The sequence below is a fragment of the Octodon degus genome, unplaced genomic scaffold (assembly GCF_000260255.1).
Source record: "Octodon degus isolate 3935 unplaced genomic scaffold, OctDeg1.0 scaffold00117, whole genome shotgun sequence".
In the NCBI taxonomy this organism is placed as follows: domain Eukaryota; kingdom Metazoa; phylum Chordata; class Mammalia; order Rodentia; family Octodontidae; genus Octodon; species Octodon degus.
In genome coordinates this window covers 9096999-9117264 of record NW_004524693.1, presented here as the reverse complement: position 1 = coordinate 9117264, position 20266 = coordinate 9096999, and the positions used below count along the sequence as shown (strand labels likewise).

Below are 20266 nucleotides of genomic sequence, written 5' to 3'. Positions count from 1 at the left end.
GGGAACTGTAGTAAATCTGATGTCAGGAAAACACGGCCTTCTGCATCTACAGTACTAGTGATTCCCAACACTATTAACATAAAAGGTTGCCAGAAATTCTACAATGAACAGAGCTGTTCACATATTTTAATCAGTATTTGAAAAGTAAGTTACTCATCCACAGAATTCTTATTTCAGGAAAGGCTACGGAACCAGTGCTCATCACAGAATTCTTTTTCTGGGAAATATACAATAAATTGCCTACCATTATTTATTAGATGAGTAACTTCATATTTATCTGTCCCAAGAAGACAGTCAATGGCAAAATTAGCTAAAGTTTCAAAATGAGCCCACTGTATTCCATGTTTAAAAAAATCTAACATACCTAGGCTAGCATTTGTACTTTCTTTGAAAAGCTGTGCTTATTTCCAGGATATGCATTTACAGTGCTCACAGCCTGTATGTTATTTAATCAATTCCATTTCTAATACCTGAGAAAACCTAAAAATGAATGTTACCCATCTAAAACACTGCTTTTTACTCTGGACTTCACCACAGCATGAGAAAAACTTGCAACTGTAAGCTACTACACACCTTCAAATGTGAAGTTACTTAATTCAATTACAATATTTTATTAACTGGTGCCATAAGCCTACTTTTATGCAATTTTACAGTTAAATAATGAATATTTCACAACATTAATCCTGCAGCAAAGTGGTGATTATTTCATTCTCCTAACATTCCCCTAACAGCCCTATTAAGTATTTAGAACAAAAATACTATAATTACTTCTCTATGGAAGTTAAAATTTGCCCCAAGTACCAATAGTCAGGAAAGACCAATTTCTTATTGGGTGGACACTGCACATATTACTACTACTGAAGCGGTGTCAGATAATCACATTAAAATATGAACAAAAACAGGAAATTCCTGTACTAACAGCTTACTATTTAAGACATTTTTGTTTTTTAGTAATTCCACAGTGTTATATTGCATAACGTTTAAGACATTTTTTTGGGTGAAATAATTTTCAAACACAATTTGCTAGAAAGCTGAACTTGAACAAAATTCTGATGGTACGCTTGACAGTCTGAGTTCACAATTAAAAACAAAGCCTTAACAAGTGTAATGAGGTACTCATTACTTCGTGCTTAAGTTAGATGAAACAAAATAAGAACTACCATTAATTTGGGCTAAAATGTGAACGTGAATGATTAGGCTGCCAGGTTGTGACATCACTTTCTTCCTAGGTTTTCTTTTCAATTTCAAAAATATGTTTTAAAAACCTGTAACAAAATGTGTAAGATGAAAGAGACATAAACTATTCCTAAAAGGTCTGAAAGGGAGGAAATAATGATGGCTATCAAGGAAATACCATATTTTCATAACCCCTGGACATTTGGTCATTGATTTTCAAGTAATACAGAATAACCTGGCCATTAGAAGAAAGAAATACTCTAAAACATCTATTGCAAAATACATATATCCACAGTGTTTTATAATGACATATTAATAACATTTAATGAGAGATAAAATAATTAGTCAAAGAGGAGAAAACCCTGACATGAAAGGAGGCAAGAATTGTGACAATTCAGTAAAGGAAAAGGAGTTAAAATGTCAGGCTCAAGTTTTGCAATCTTTTTCTTTAATGTAGAAGCAGAGGTAACAAAAATTGGTCTTCACCTGGTAAGTGTGTACTCCCTGAGTCCTGAATGCAAATTCATGGCAGAAAAAGTACCTATGCATCCACGCAATCTTTTGTCTCGACCAATCTTCCATGTTACAAACAGTGGGCTGTAATGGAAGATAAAAACAGAGAAAATCAATTAATTCATGTCAAGCAAGTACATTTACTGAGTATTTACTGTACATGAGATTAGGTACCTGATACATAAAGACCAAAAGACAAGCCCTCTAGGGGTTTAAGGTCTAGTTCTATAGGATACCATTTAGCAAAATTTGTATGTTGTATTGAGTATGTCCTATATGTAAAGGACTACAACAAATGCCTTGACAAATTATTTGTTAAAATTTATTAATAAATTTAGGATGTTGATCCAACATTCTTATTTACAAATTAAGTAATTCTATAATTCATGCATAATGAAATAGGTACTCAAATCTGGGCAATGTTGCCTTGCCTATAGAGCCTTAATCATCATGAATTACTTCTGGATTTGTCACTTAAACTACAATTTTCTAATGGATTCATAAGTCTAATTTAGAAAATTTAGGGGAGTCGACAAATTCAATAAATACTTGCTAAAAATACAAGGGCTAGATATATACTTGTGAAAGGTGCTATGAAAAATACACGGAGGCCCACAAGGCAGTCAGTGCTTTCTAGGGGTTCCAGGAGAGAAGGCAGACTGTTCACAGCTAACTGGCACAAAAGAAAAGGAAATATAAATGTTAAACCATGTTGAAAATGTCATAAATGCGCTACAGGGATAAAATAAACTTTCATCAAGCTTGATAATCTTCAGTTTGGTATATAAATATTGGTAGGATTCACAGAGATGAAGTGAAATAGCAAACATTAACAAAGTAATATTTTGAAACCAGAATATTTAACTTAATATTTATGTAAAAGCTCTGCCTACAAGTATAATCTCTTAAGCATCAAAGAGTAAAGTATCAATTATAATAAAATGGCAGCAAGAATATTGTGTTTTTTCTTTTTTTTTTAAATGGGGCTTCACAATTTAATTCAGGCAGGCTTGAATTCACAGTATAGCCCAGGCTAGCTTGAAACAAGGTGATCTTTCTATCTCTGCATATCAGAAGCCAGACTTTCAGGTGTATAGCCATTAGCCTGGTAATAACACTGTGGTTATTTAACTATAGAATGGAAGATCACTACAGTTAAGACTTGTATTGAACTGCCCATCTCAGCCTCCCTGGCACTGTGATTACAGGCATGTACCACCATGTCTGGTTTTGGGGCCTGCACAGTATGCACGGGGTTCTGGAACCAGCACAGCATACAGTACTGAGGATCAAACTCAGGTCCTTGCACTTGCCAGGCAGGCACTTAGACCAGTGAGAGATCTCCCCAGCCAATACTGTGGTTTTAAATGAAGCTTAATACAGTAGATACCTTGGACTCTGCAGCAAATCAATGACAGCCACAATTAATGGTTAAGTCCAAAAAGATCTGTTCTAATTAAAAACAACTGTACACGTCAGTCTTTATGAATTAAATTAATATATACATCTTAGGTCATTTTGTGTAAAGACAAATAAACTAAAGTTCAGCCTATATTAATTCGAGTATAATACTGATATACTATAATACATTTCTGCTTTCTATGTATTTGAATTTTAGGGTGAAATACCATATGTCATATATTTCTTATATTACACTCACTGGTGTGTTAAAGAACATTCTTTCATTAACATACTCTCTAGTCATTCATTAGCAGTTGCATGAAAAGATATTTCATTCAAGCACATCAATCACCCACCTCAGACATTTAAATTATGCCAAGTACTGACAGAGACAATGGCAAATACGTTTGCAAATGAATCTTGTACACAAACCAGAAAGTAATACTAAACCTTACTTTCTTCCAAGAGTCAAATGTTCAGGATTGTGGAAAAGGTAAGTATAAGATCAGAGTTAGCATGGGGAGGATGACGTGGGCTGATTAAAGTATTCACACATATATGTGCACATATATTTCTGCCCAAATGAACCTTATTGATCTGTATAACCAGCACAGACTAATAAAAACGAGGGAGAAAATTGGCATTCAGGCCCTTGGTAACCTGCACTAAAGGTATGTTATGGCTTATGTCTAGATGCCTCCTCAAAGCCTCACATGGTCACAGATAAGACTTTTCACAAGCTGGCTCTAGAGTAGGTGAAGCTACAATCAAGGGTGTGTGGTCACTAAATTAGTCCACTGATCTATTTGGCATAGTTCTGGGGGTAGACAATGGGAAGGGCCTCATTGGGTATGAGTGCTACCTGCCTGAACATTACATAAGGGACAAAAAGAGGGCAGATTTGGTCACTTGTTGTTTGCTGCTTGCTGCTTTGATATTTTGCTGCCCGCTGCCCACCATGAACTATTTCTCCTCTGTGATGTCCCTCTACCATGCCACCCTGCTTGGAGCCAGTCAATTATAAACAAAAAGCTCTATAAACTGTAAGCTTCCATAAAGCTTTCCTCCTTTAGCCTTGAGTGTCAGGTATTTTGTCAACCAGAAAAGTAACTAAGACAAGGTACTAAATTAAAAAGCAAAAGGTAAAGGTCAGTTTTTCTGCTATTTTGTATGTATTTAGTAAGTATCTTACAACTTGAGTCAAGATGCTCTATGGGAGCTCCATGGAAAATTTTCTCTAATTGCTTAACTAGCAGTTGACTAAAAAACAAGAATTAAATGGGATTACTTCCCAGCCAATTCTTTCATTACTCATACAATTAGTTTCCTAAGTTTACATATTATCTTTAACGATGAATTTCACTTCTTCGTTTTTCACAGTCTGCTGTGGCAGAGTTGATGTCAGCAACCAGTTTTATGAACATTAAGATAACAATCCTCTCCTATCACAATCCCTATACGGTATCTCCATGTAAGCAAATACTTGGGCAACTACAGCATCTACAAAATAAAGTTGATCACAAATATAAAATATATAATCTGTATATTGCATATATAAAATATTTCTTTAAAATACCATGGTAGCTTAACACAGAACTGTCACACTTTCTCTTCCTAAGTGACCTGCATGAGAAACCCAAAATGTGAATTTATTTCCTATCAAAAACACTAGAAATGAAGGTAATTTCAAAGTAGTTTGCCTTCAATTCTCTTATTTATGCTGCTAAAATACACATATGAGAAGTTTTTGCACGTCAAAAGAAATTACCAACAAAGTGAAAAGACAACACACAAATTTGGAAAAAATCTTAATAAAATACATATACCAGCACACATATACTTCTTAGTAATACAACTTTATTTGCTCAAATAAATATTCTAAATATAAAAAGATTCACAGAGAAATATACAAACTGAACACTATAGTATGGATATGTGGGAGGGAATTCAAAGACACGGTGGGGGAAAATTACCTACTGTTTCTTATGAAGCTCTGCTATCACTGATGAGAGAATGATTACTTCAGGGGCTAGGGTGATAGAAGATAAAGGCACATTTGTGCAAGACATCCTCCAGAGCACAGGCACTTCCAAATAAGGAAGAGTATGGAGATGTAAAAGTATATAGCATATTTATGCACCAAGATCTAACCTTACAGTCTTCACATGCATCCCATAGTCTTGTCTAGATTTAACTTTCTCTGAGTTTTAGGTACTGTTGAGTATGTGATTCCCAAAAGCCCTCATAAGAGGTAAAACAAATGCATATACTCTATACTCTCACCCTGTTCCTTAGTTGTCCCAGGCAACTTCCACTTTGGGAGTTAAGACTGTGGGAAAGTATCTATATCTAAGATGAGTACAACCCTACTATGTTTAGGACAAATGCCTAAAGACAGAAGAAATGAGAATTAAAGCATACAGAATAAAACTACTGCTCAAGAATCTAAGCCTGATTTATCACTTACAATATTCATCCAAAATCTTTTGTGAAAGCACATACATGGAATTAAGAATAACCAAAAGCATAAAAGTAACATATAATGGGAAATAGAATCCAGGAAATTAAGTATTTTATAGGAGACTGAAGCAGAATAAACATCACTAAATACAACAGATTGCATCTCATAAGCGATAACTACTTTGTACAGGGCAATGACTACAGGAACATTCCAAATATATTATCTAAAAATAGCAGCAAAATCTTTTCTTCACCCAACACACGGAGGGAAGGAACAGGCAATTTCATTCTTAAATGTGCTATTAAAACATGTATGAGTTTCCAAAATGGCTTAAGTAAGACCGCAGCATAATCAGAGAACAAAGTAGAAAAGTGGGTTTTGAGTCTATTGAGAGCTATTCAATGACAAGAAAATTTTTAAAAAATAGTTCACAGAAGATAAAGATTAACTGTTTCTACAAAGTGCTTTTGTCGTGTGTTTTGAAGCCACCTACATATGTAAAAAAATACTACAAGCAGAATTGGCTCAAAGTGAGAGGAGGTTATGGGTCTGCCACGAATTCCAGGACAGCCTGGGCTACATAGTGACTTCAAAGCCAACCTGAAATACATAGTGAGACACCTTGTCTCAAACACACACGCACACACACGTGAATGAACGAGATAGAGATGAAGTATTAATGGAGATGTTTGAGGGTTACCAGATCTAGCTTTTTAACAAATCATCCTATTTTAGAACATCGTTTACAATTTTGGTAGGAAACATTTGGAGGAAAATAATCTCCACTTTTCCAAGTCTGTAGACAGACAAAAAGAGGAAGTAACCTCCTAATGTAGGTGAATCCTCTCTGCCTCTGCCAACTGGCAGCCAATTCTGTCAGGTAAACAATCACTTAGTGAGAAATGTAGTTGAACGGAATCAGCAAAAGTTCAAAGAAAAAAGCAATGTAAATCCATGCCTCTCTTCTGATATTCTTCTTCTAATAATATAAGCCAAAACAAATGAGAAATATATTTGTGGGAGAAGGGTACAGTTAGACAAGACAATGAAAAAGGAATATTTAATTTAAACATTATACCTTAAATGCTATTTCTCCTGCCATACTAAGGCAAAACTGGAAGTAAAAAAAATATATCATTTTAGAGCATTTTGAAAGCTGACTCTGGCAATTTGCTGTTCCGTAGAATGAGATTTATAGGTAGTTACACTGACAAAATAATATCAATCCCTACCAATATAATAATTTATTATAACAGAGGTACTCAACAAGGTTATTTATTTTGAAAGTAGACACAGGAAAAGGCCCTGCAGCTTTATTCTGTTTTTCTTCCATCAATAAAAAGTGCTTCTCAAATGTACTGGGATTCTTTTGTAACCTATTTCAAACATCCAAATATATGACTCATAACATCCAACTAAATTTATTAGAATTCTCCAGAAGCAATGATATTTTCTACCACCAAGTAAAAACTTTTACTCCCTATTTCTAAAAACAGAAAGTAAGTATTTCATTTCTAAACATATAAACTGCAAGTTAAATTTATTAAAAATCTGCCTGGTATAAACATACTACGGTTTGCATTAGTCAGCCCAGTCTGCCATAACAAAATACTGTAGATTGGATGATGTGAAGAGCAAAAGAGTATGTTCTAATACTTCTGCAGGTTACAAAGTCTAGGATCAATGTTATGACTAAGATAATGACACTGTCCCCTTCCTGGCTTCTAAAAAGTCACTTGGCATTCACATGGCCTTTTCTGTGATTGTGTGGGGAAGAATCAATTCTGTTGCTTCTTATAAGGACACTGATCTTATCAGATCAGTGAACCATCTCGATGGGTGCATTTACCCTTAGTTATTTCCACAAAAGCTCTATCTCCAAATATAGTCACTTTGGGTGTTAGCAAGTGAACATACAAATAGGGGAGGGGAGTCAATATTTAGTCTATAATAAAAGCTTCATAAAACCTTAATACATAGCTTAAAGTTTTTATTGCAACATGTATAACAAAGTCATCTGCTTGAAAGAGCCTTTAGGAAGGGATCTTTTGCTTTTCTACCTTACAAGTGATTTTAAAAAGAGATCTGAGAAGAATAAATGCAGCCACCAACTCTGTTAGTGTTAGAACCTGCCAGTTTCTACAAATTTTACTAATTTAATACAGATTTTTCCTCCTACAAGATAAAAATTGTAAGTCTGTCTTCCAAAAAACAAGACTAGAGAATAGGTAAAGTCTATGAATAGTATACAGTTCCCATAATGTCAGCAAGGATAAGGAGAGAAGAAAGAAAGGAGGAGAGGGAAGGAGAGAAAAAGCGGGGGAGAGAGACATGGAGAGGGACAGACAGACTGACCAACCAAGATACACTATAAATGCTGAACCAGTGTAGAAATACTAGCCCCAACTTACAAACTTGTATATCATTCCCATTACAAGCCTATAACTTTACTTTCTGATGGCTTGCCAACACCCCTTCTGACTCCATCTCAGCCTTCTCACTTTATTTTATCCTGTTGTCTAGCCATCCTTCATCAAATCCTGGTCTTCTATGTATTATTTAACAATGCCCTCCAATTCAAAATTTCCACTTACCATGGGTTAACAGCTACTCAATGAGATATGGGATCTGATTATTTGATTAAGTGATCATATTATAGAATGAATAAAGCTTAACTATCCCAAATAATTTGGAATTCAAAGTTAATAACAAAGACTGTAGGAGGGGGTTAATTGTGGGAAATCACAGTAAAAAAGGTAAGGTTCAGATGTATTTTATATTCTCTCATATGTACCAAACTTCTATTATCGATGAAGTAAATCCACTAGCTACCCATTGTAACTTTGTATACACTTTTCCCTCCAACTTTTGTAAATAGTTTATATCTATCCCAGACACCAAGAAACTAAGGAGACTGCTAAAGCAGCATAGACTAGTATACAAGACAACAATATCTGTAGGTAGGATTATTATATTCTACTTTATCCCCATTTTTATGACTTAACTAGTCAATGCCAGGAGGAGACAAAGAAATCTACCATGATTGAGAAAGCTGAATATTAAATCAAGGGCAATCATCACTGGCATATAACCACCCAAATCACAGGCATACAATCATCCAAATCATAGGCATACTTAGGAGGATTAGCATGATCCTGCCAATTCTTAACTGAAAGAACCAATTCCTTCCTCTTCAGCAAGACTAAATCAAAAAGTTTCAGTAAAGTTTTAAAAAATCCAATCTCAGATATGATATGGTGAGATCGTCTAATTATTTTGGTTTATTTTTTAGAACCCCAAGTTAGATTAAGTCATCTAGACTGGAATGACTATTATTTTTGTATTTTTATTTTATTAATTTATAATATGTTATAATGTATTTAGGTATTGTATTTAATAATATGAAATAGTTGTTTTTTTCTAATAATGGGGATATACCAGGAATGTCTATTATTTAAAAAAAAATATATAGTACAGGGTCTACAGGGGCTCACTACACAGATCAGACTCGTTTTTTAATTTTTTTTATTTATTGTATTTTGGGGAAGGTCTACAGGGTGTTCAGGGTCTCACTACTATGTCAGACTAGTAGTGATCCGCCTGTTTACAGCCTCTCAAGAGCTGGGATTACAGGCGTGCACTACCATGCCCAGTCTATTTTAAATCTAACTTACAATTTTTAAGTGACAAATTGCTATACATATCTAAAATGAAATAATGTTTATTTGAATTCCTATTGTGAAACCATTTGTTCAAACAGTTTTAAGACTTGAGACTCAATCTCTGCTGTAAAATGAATTAGTTATTTTAATGGAAAAGATTAGCAAAAGCAGGACTATTTAAGTCTTAAGATTTCTAAATGCAAAGTAAGCAAAACTAAGAAAAATGGAAATAGGTTCAAAGTTTTGACTGGTTGATACAGTTAAGTCTTTTCCTGTTGTTAATTACTACTATGGGATTTTCTTTTGGTATTTCCATTTGCCCGAGTATGCATGGTTGTTGGGGAACTTATAACACCTAACAAAACAATGAAAGTAATCAAGGGTTTTATTAACTTATTCTTTTTAAATATCTATATCTCACTACCTCAGCCAATGACTAATGATCTTTCTCAAGAACCCAGAAAATTAGCAAAGATAGATAGAAAACAAATATTTCATCACCAACATAAGAGCTAGAAAATCACTTAGCTTCTTTTTAATTTGTTTTAATGTATTTAGTACAGGGTGTAAAAGGTCTCACTACATAGATCAGACTTGCAGTGATTCTCCTTTTTTCAGCCTCCCAAGTGCTAAGATTACAGGTGCAGGACACTACACCCACTCTCAACTGCTGTATCAGAGTGCCCCAGGGGCGGGGCGGGCACAGCACACCCGGGATCGCACCCTGGCTGCTGCGCTCTGCCTAAGCAAACACTTTAATCTGCTGAGCTACGTGGCTGGCCCTACTTAGCTCTTTATTATACATTTTTATCACGTTTCCTATTCCAAGGAGATACAACATTATCTGACAGCCTGGCAAGAGTTAAACTGAAATGAAACTGTGCCATATTTGTTGTTTACATGTTTTCGAGATTTAGAAGGGTGGTTCTGGATTTTAAGGTTGGGTTGGACTGCTTGCTTCCATGGAAGAAAGGAGAAAGACTCAGCTTTGTAGCAGTAATTCAGCAAGCCTTTCTCATTTTAAGGGAAGAAGAAAAGCAGGATGTAGGGACAAAGTAAGACTTATCTTTTGCATCAGGGTTATTTACATTGCCTTTAGATTTTCCTCTCCTTTTTCTTTTACCTTTCAGAAAAGAGCTAACATTACAAAACCACGCTTATGAAATATCCAAGATGTTGAAGATTTCTCTGTGTGTGGTGCTAGAGACCAAATCCCAGGGCCTTTTTCATAATAGGCAAGCACTACCCCAGACAAAATTTTTAAAAATGGAGGTAACACAGTTAACTCCAAACTGTTTCTTAAAAATCAACTTTCTCAAACTATAATTTGGTACAATAAAAAGCATCCATTTCTAAGTGTATTTGATGCATTTTGACAAATGTACATATACATGTAACCCAAAGCACAATCAAAGAATTACCTCTTTCATTTTTCCCACAAAGTTACCTCTTTCATTTTTCCAATCCATCTCCTCACCCCAGTCTTGGACTTGGTAGAGACTTGTATGCTTTTTGTAACTATAGTTTTGCTTTCTGGAGACTCTGATATGAATGGAACTACTTATTATGCAGTCTTTTAGTCTTTTTTCATTTGTGTGATCCTTTTTATTGTTTTTATTCCACTGAATAAATATATCACAAATTTTTATCTGCTAAACTGTTTATGAATATGGGGCTTATTTTCAGTTTGGAGCTATTATAAATGAAGGCATTGCAGTAATATCTGTGCTAATGTTATTTTAGGAATTTTATTGAGGTATAATTGATATATATTGAAATGCACATATTTAATGTGTACAATTTGATAGGTTTAGATACATGCAAGCAACTATATTACCAACTATGATATTATCACCACAATCAAGGTACTAAACATATTCAATAGTTCTTACAAGACGTGTCTCTCCTTTTGTCACTCTGTTTATGGCTTGCTTTGTGGAACACTAAACATGACATAGGCATGACACCAGAGGTACATGATACCATATTGTTAACAACAGGCACTTTGCTGTATATATCTTTACAACATATTCTCTTATCATAACTTTAATTTAAAAAAAATTAAAAATAAAAAATAACTTTAATTTTATGTCCAGTGAAGAATTCCCCACACTCCACTCCTGCAAGCCACATACTGACAATTGTATTTTCATCTTCTTTTAGATCAACTACTACAGTTGTCTCATATAAGTAGAATCATGCAGTATTTGTTACTCTGTGACTGGCTTATTTCATTTAGCATAATGTCCTACAGGTTTCTCCACATTATAGCAAATAGTAGAATTTTCTTCTTTTTAAAGGCTCAGTAATATCCTTTTTATTTTCATTCATCTGTTGATGGACATGTATTATTTCCATGTTATGTCAGTAATGATACAATGAACACTGGTTTGGAAAACCTCTCCAAGATCCTGATTTCAATTCATCTGGAGAGGAATTGTTGGATCATACAACAATTTAAAATTTGAGGAAATTCCATACTATTTTCTATAGATGCTCTACATTTCAAATTCATACCAATGGAGTATGATTTCAAATTTACCAGCCTCATGGAATAAGTTAGGAAGAATTCTATTCTCCTCTATTTTCTATATATTTGGCCTATTTGTACCTTAATATTCATCCCTGAATTTATTGGAGGATACAGTTTTAATTGTAGAGTGTTAATTATCTCATTTTTAATAGACATAAAACTGTTAAGATCTCTAGTTCTTCTTAAGTCAATTTATATAAATTGTGTTTTGAGGAATTTTTTCATTTCATCTAAATTGCAGAATTTATTGGCATAAAGTCATTCAGAAAATTGTCCTGTCTTTTTAAATGATTATAGGATCTGTAATATCTATTATTGCCTTCCAGGAATGAGTAATTTGTGTCAACTTATTTTTTGTTGCTGTTTTTATCAGCCTAGCTATATGTTTATCAAGTTTTCTTCACTATTTTCTATTTCATTGATTTCTATGACCCTATAGATAATATTTGTCTTACTCATACTGAGAGTAATCTGCTTTTTCTTCTTTAAGTGGAAGCTTATTTACTTTGCATTCTGCTCCTTTTTAAAAATTTTTTTTCCATAATTTTATTGAGAAACAAATAGCAATGAGACAGATTCAAAACAAATTGGTAGGACAGTTTCAATAACTAACACATTGCATACATTCTTCCTAGTGGCTAATTGCTGTACAAGATGTGGACATGATATCCTATTTACAAACACCATTAGAACAAATCCCTCTATTCATTAAGAGAATGTAACTACATATCTATCCTAACCACTTGAATACACAGATACAAAATGGACATTCATCTGTATCCCCTTTTCTTGTTAAGTTCCATTATTTGCATATTATAGGTATGTAAACTCAGCAAAATATTCTAAAAGAGTCCAGTAGCCCATGATAGTATTGGCTCTTCCGCTTCACTGGCAGTGTCAGAAATTGTTGACCTGAGTCCCCTACAGCTCAAAATGACAGCATGACTTTACTTCTTATATTTCTTTTTTATACTTTTCTACTGGATGGTTAAGACCAAGGTAAAGCAGGACCTATGCAACAAGAGTTGTAGCTTTTGGGTCTGATAAGGTCAGTGAAATCCCCTCAGGATTTATCCTGAGATCCTGTACCTCAGATTGTAGAACCTTTGTCAGTGTCAGCCATGTGGATGAGTCACGGCCATTGCTTGGCCAATGTGCTCTCTGTGAAAGCCTGAGAGAATGTTTTCTCTCATGTGATTCTCCTTAGGCACACTCTACATCATCGATCACTTTCCTGTTTGGCCCCATAATCTCCTTGATCAGAAAATTTGGGACACTATTTTGGCCCTAGCTTTCCAAGGTTAATTAAGACTCAAGACATATGAGAACTTGTACTGTAATGGCATTCTGATTCTTTTAAACCTATAAATTTCACTCCCAAACACTGGGTTAATATGATGCATTTCATAGACTTTCTCATGTTGTGTCTTCTTTATCATTTATAAAAATTATTGCCTAAATCCTCCTATCATTTCTGTTTTCTCAAACACTTTATTTAGGAGTATACTGTATAATTTCCTAATATTTGGAAATTTTTGGGGTACCTTTCATTATTTCCAACTTAATTCTATTTTGCTTAGAAAACATACTTTTATTTTTTAAATCCTTCTAAATATATTGAACACTTATTTTATGGCCCAGATTTGTCAATCTTAGTCAATACAACATATGAATTTGAAAAGAACAGCTATTCCAATAGCATTAGGTGTAGTGGTTTATAAATGGCAAGTAGGTTCAGTTGGTTAGTGGCGCTCATCAGGTTTTCTATCTCCTTACTGGTGTTTTTGTATAGTTGTTCTAACTGTGATTTGCTATATTTTTTATTTATTTTGTTTTAAAGAGTAAAAACAAAAGCAAAAGCAAATAGCAGAAACAAGGACAGAAGCAAGGTTACAACAATACATGCTACAGATTTTTCAAAACAAGAATAGCAAATTAACAATTGTTGTTATATTACCTATTTTTATCATCAAATCTGTTACTCAGATTAACTGTTTCTAATGTCTTATCAATTGTTATTATACTTCTTTAAACTAAACTTTTAGGGCTAGGGAGACTGCTCAGTAGAATAAGCACTTGCCTGGCAAGTGCAAGGTCCTGAGTTCAATCCCTGGTACCTCAAAAAACAAATAAAATAAAATAAACTTTTGTAATCAGTAAAAAAAGACAAGAAAAAAATTAAGGTTTATTGAAAACAAGCATTAGGGGGTGGGTAGATGGCTCAGTGAAATAAGTGCTTCCCTGACAAGCACAGGGACCCGAGTTCAATTCCTGGTTCTGAGGAAAAAAAAGAAGTGTTAATATTCAATTATTTGTCCATTCTTGGTTTGGTATATATATCCATTCCTAGATACTATCTTTTGGTATATTTATCCTTTCCTAGGTACTATCTTTTTTCATGTATTTTGAGGTGCTATTGTTGCCTTCTTAATACATTACTTTATCATTATGAAATTGCTCTCCTTATTATTGATAATACTGCTTGTCCTGAAGTCTAACTCATCTCAGATTAACAGATACTGTTGCCTCTTTATGATTAGTGCTTCTTTATTTTCCTCCACTTTTTTACCTTTAACCTACTATCTGTTTCTATCCTTAAAACCAGTTTCTTTACTATGGTATGAAGTTAGCTCTTGCATTTGATATGATTAATTTTGTCTTGCACTGTTTTCCACTTCTCTTGTCTTCTTTGAAATGATTAGATTTATTAGATTTTGTCACCATTATCAGCTTAGAGTGCCTTTTTTGTGATTGTTTTAGGTTATATGAAGTCACATCTTTAACTTACCACAATCTATTTTGTGATATGCCTCATAGAATGTAAGGACTTTAACAATATCCTTCCTTTTTACTCCTACCCCTTGGGACTCCATAATTATTACTTCTACAAACCTTATATAACCTATGACAGATTATTAATTTTGCCTTAAGCAATGAGCTAAATTTTAAAGAATTTTTCAAATTAAAGGTTTTTTTTTTTTTTTACATTTACCCCCATACTGGCACTCTTTATTACTTTGCAGAGATCCAAGTTTGCATCTGGTATCATTTTCCTTCAGTCTGAAGAGCTGCCCTTAATATTTCTCTTAGCTCATAATATTTGTTAATGCTTCTGACAATCTTAAGTTTCTGTCTGAGAAAACATATTTTGTTCTCTGTGGCCTTCATTTTTTAAAAGACAGTTTCATTGGCTATAGAATTTCAAGTAAGCATAATTTTGTTTTTATTTTTTAACATTTTTAAAGAGGTCATTCCATTGATTTAGGACTTCAATATTTCTGATGAGAAGTGCATGAATCTTTCATATTTAGTGTCACTTTTCCCCTTTAACACCATTTCAAATGCTTTATCATTGACTTTCAATAATTTGATCATAATTCTCTTGGTGTGGTTTTTCTTTCTAGTTACCCTGTGTTGGGTATATTAAACTGCTGGATAATATGGGTTTATAATTTTCATCATAAGTTGGAAAACTTCTAGTCTTATTTTCACTATATTTTCTCCTATTTCTTTCTCCTTTCCTTGTGAGACTCCAATTACATGTATGTAAGTCTGCTTGATATTCTCTCATAGTGCTACTGAGACCTTTTTTCTTTCCATTTTTTTTCCATGTTTCAGACTGAGTATTTGTAATGTCACATATTAAAATCCACTGACTTGTAATTTCAACATAGTTTCATAGCAACTTTAAGGTCTTTGTACACTAATTATATAATCCTTATTTGTGATTCTGTTTCTACTGACTGGCTTCCTCTTAGTTACTGGTCAAATTTTATTGTTTCTAAGAATATCTAGTAAGTTTTGGATGCCAGAACTTATAATAATTACTTTGTTGCATGTCTGAAATTTGGCTGCCTTCCTTAAAAGAATACTGGGGTTGTCCTGAAGTTAAATTATTTATAGATAATTATGTTACAAGGTTTTAAGTTTTATTAGGGTAGGTTTAGAGTAGCCTTCACTAGCCCTACTTACTAGAAAGGTAAACATCTAGGACCTCTATTGTATATTCTGGGTTTTCAAAAAGGTCTCTTAGGGCCAGCGAGATAGCTCAGCAGACTAAGCACCTGCTTTGGCAAGAGCAGGGACCATGGTTCCATCCCTGGTCCCACATGCCATGCCAGCCATGCTCCAGGGCCCACCCCTGCAGCTTGCTGAGCCAGCAACTGAGGCCAGGCATGGTGGTGCATGCCTGTAATCCCAGCACTGGGGAGGGTGAAAACAAGAGGATCACTACGAGTCCGAGCTGTGTAGTGAGACTCTGTACTAAATGCGTAAATGAAAAAGTATACAAAAGTCAATTATCTGAAGCATAAAAGGTCTCTCAACTCTTGTGATAAAAGATCTAATCTCTGCTAACCCTTTGTTAGCTTGTGGATTGACAATGCACAGATCATATTCATTCAAAAGGAAAAATCAAAGTAAATTTACAGATCCCAAGAAAGTTTTCGAGTTTTTTTTTTGTTGTTGTTGTTGTTTTTGGGTTTTTTTTTAACCCATTGGCACAGTTTGATACATGCACAGATTCACTCATATTTAGGCAAAGATCAGAGAAACATCTATGCAGATTTCTGGAGCTGTTTCTACTAGTATCTATCTCCAAAAATGTCTGCCACCTAGGCCTTCCTGAATTCTGATGTCTATGGTTCATCAGTTCAGTAAGACAGAAGGCTCTGCTTGGGTCCCTCTCAACAATATTGTCATCTAGAAACTATCAGGAGGCAAAAAAAACAAGGATGATCATAGAGATCACTTCATTTTTTTTCTCTCAGAGATTACAGGCCAGTGCTGCCTGTTACTCAAAGCAAGAAAATAGCTGTTTCATGTGTTTTGGCCAATTTCTACCTGTTACAGCAAATGAGTATTGGAAAGAGACCAGTTCTTATACCAGTTACTGTTTTATAGGTTGAAGTGGAAGCTTCAAAGCCTTTTATGAAGAGTCGTTTTAAGGGTCAAACTCTGTGGTTGGTTCCACATCTTAAATGTTGAAAAACCTGCCACAAATAATAGGAGACTACTGCCAGCAGGGAAATGGTTCAGGAAGCAAAAGACAAGAGACAGATCTCTTCAGCTTTGACAGGTGGTGAACTCTTAGAAGAATATGAAGTGACTCAACCAATTCCAGGGGAAATGTACTGCTCAAACCCAAAGGTCAGAGATGTCACTCTTAAAAAATTTCATATAGAGAACTCTTAACATCCACAGTAATGAAATTTTTAAAAAATCAAAGCAGTCAGGTAGAAACTTAACTTGACAAAAGTGTCAGTTAACAGTCACATAGATATTTACTTCAAGTCCATGCCAAAAATAGCTCAGTCCTTTTATTCTCCCTCCACGACTTAAAAACATAAGTGCAATCTGACAACCTTTTAGCACCTAAAAATTCTTGAGGAAGCTCATAATGATCACGAATTATGGCCAATATGTTTTCTTAGTACTATTTTTAAAGCGCTATTTTTTAACTATGATTTGAACAATCTTACACCATAGCTATTTACCTCACTTTTGTCCTTGACAACACTGCCTTTATCACAGTCTCGCTAGTATAAATCTTGCAATAACAATACAATATCTATAGAAGAGCAATCATCTAAAGACAGGAACCCCACATTAAGGATACCAGATAAGAAAGTCCTTAATAATGGAACAGAAAATGTGATATGTAACATTAAGTTATTATGTATACAATTTCAATGAAATTGCATACATACCAGGCAACATTATCATAGTGTAGTACTTAGAAAATAATCTGAGTTGGTTTCTAATCTGGGAGACAAAGAACAAAGTAAATTTCCACAGAAATTTAGGATAACAATGATCAAGCCAGTCCAGACCCTAGGAGAGAAAATAAAACTCTGTGAATGCATACTACCTGAGAAAACAAGACAATAAGGTGGTAGAATGAGGGTAACTGCTTACTTATAAAAGCTACCTTAATTTATTCTTCTCTTTTTTAGTCCTACATAACTGCCTACTTCAAAGCTGTAACGTTGTAAACAAATGAAACAGACCTAAACAAAGAGGCCAAACTCTCTCAGAAGATAAGAAACTAACATAGGAGCACTACCTACAAGCACTAGTACAACTTCCTATGTATATTTAAATAGTGTACTTTTTAAAGCCTCCAATTGCTAGGATACATGGTAAATTACAAATTAGCCAAAGGTAGTTTATATGGTCTAGAAATAATTGTAATTACTCAGCTTTTGTAACATCAATACAAAAATACAGCATACTTTGCCACTCGAACTATAAACATGTTTGTGTATGCAAGCTAATTTGCCCCTAGAGTTCTGCTCAGACATCTTATTTAAAACCAACAAAAAATTCCTTGATTTTTTAGATAAATCCCACATATAAAAGTATTTTATTTTGAACTAGGCCTATATGTCATTCTACATATATGTCAGAAATATACATATGGAACCTCATGCTCAACCCAAGATTCCTATATAGCTAGACTACCTCTTACCTTTTCTTGGCATTAAATATTAACCAAATTTTCAGCTAAATATGCAGAGATATATATATATATATATATATATATCTCATTTAAATATATCTAGATGAAAAGTCTTTGTGTTTGAAGAATGGGTGGGACCAGTTTCATGCTTTTAAACTTATTAGTGTCCTTCCTATTTTGCCAATAAAAGTATCTAACAGAAGTACCACTTCTTTAGTGCAATGACACTAAGCACTGAAAAAGTACTGTAAATAGTCCATGAATTAGATTCAAGTTTCTATAAGAACACTTTTGCAATGGTGTAACACAGACTGCATTGCAAAATAGCCAAATGACTTATTTAAAATAGTGCTCATATTGAACTGCAAAATTTTGTGATGCATATAAGTGTCTAACCCAACAACTGATTTAATAAAAGGTACCTGTTTATTAATGCCAAGTCTACCAGAGAAAGTGAGTCTGAATTAGAGAAATCTGGATTATAGAGTTTTAAAAGATACGAAGTGTAGTTTTATTATTGGGGCGGGGGTACACTGATACCTGCTCAACCCTCTCTTCTACTAAAGTGAAACTTTAATGAATAAGGTGTACAGTAGACGAGAAAAACTGGTAATGAAAACATCAACTACTTGTATTAAATACAAGATCTTTTATACCTAGAAAGAAGCAACCTTTAATCTACCCAGCCCACATGAATAGTCGACAGATCTAAACACGGGAAAGAAAAATGTAATTACAAAACAAAGCAGCAAGATTTCTATTGCTAAAATATGGCTATTTTTTGAAATACATAACAATAAATTATAAATGGGAAACTAATTCAGAATAAAATAAAAATGTTAATTTTAAAATTGTAATTGTATAAAAATAAAGTCATAAATGAGCATTTTTCACATGAACATAATGATATGTATCTTTTATGTATATATGTATCAATATATAGACTAAAAGTAGTTGTTCATTGAATACTATGTACTTAGCTTTAAAAAAAGCATTTAGATGTAATATCTCTGACATAATCACAAAAACCCTATGAAATAGATGGTATTACCATCCCCCATTTTAAAGATAGGGCAACTGAGAATCAGAATAGTGAATTCATCAGTAGTCACCTAGCCATTAAGTAAGTGGTGGAGCCAAATCTTGTCCCAGACATTGGAGATCCAGTGCCAACTCTTTGTCACATACAAAGAATATGTACATTGTTTGATAAAAACTACCTGAACAATATTATTCCAATGTAGAACTGAATTATTGGCATTAAAGAGGAATGCCTAGAAATTAAACCCAACATAGATAAAGCTATTGGCACTGCAACATATAATAATTTAACATTGGAAGATTAAAAGCAAATGTTTACTAGAAAGAATACTCTAAAAATGAAAATCTGGAAAATAAAGACATAAAATATGAACTGATTGGTTATTTTAAAAAGCAATTTATTGAAGTAGACAATCAAAACACATAACATTTTTATTCACAAAAACTCCAATGCATGTCCATTATAAAAATGTTGGTAACACAGAAAACTTAAAACGAAAAATCATAGTTAATCTCACTGTCTAAAGAAAATGAAAATTTACTGTTTCCTGAGTCTTTTTGTAAGGAAATATTTTCACATGGTTAACCTCCCATTGTATGGTTTTGTAATTTTTCAGCTGAACTGCAAAAGTTTTCTATTTGGTTAATATTCTTCATAAATACTTTTATGGCCACATGATATTTCATCACATGAGACATACCAAATTTAAATAACCATCTCCTTGTTAAGCAGGCGAAAATATTTCTGTGCATTAAAGTTTATGCAGATGTCAGATTTATTTTATTTGTTGTTGGTTTTTTGGATTTTGGGGTTTGTTTGTTTGTTTGTTTGTTTGTTTGAGACAGGGTCTCAACATATAGTCCAGGCTGGCCTTGAACTCGCTATGTAGCTGAAGGTGGCCTCAAACTTGTGGTATTATTCCTGATTCACGCTCCTGAGTGCTGGGATTGCAGGTGTGTACCATCACTCTTGGCTTTCATTTTCTATGGATAGCTTTTCAAGAAACAGAATTACTTGA

General features: G+C 33.9%; 1 protein-coding gene across 2 annotated transcripts in view; it reads right to left on the bottom strand.

The window, feature by feature from the left end:
* Positions 1–20266, bottom strand: part of Ammecr1 (Alport syndrome, mental retardation, midface hypoplasia and elliptocytosis chromosomal region gene 1) — a 130398-nt gene that overhangs the window by 55069 nt on the left and 55063 nt on the right. For both annotated transcript variants that reach the window (XM_004640035.2, XM_023699897.1), the window contains one exon: positions 1663–1773. In XM_004640035.2, coding sequence (XP_004640092.1) covers positions 1663–1773 — 111 coding nt within the window. The remainder of the gene's footprint in view (positions 1–1662; positions 1774–20266) is intronic.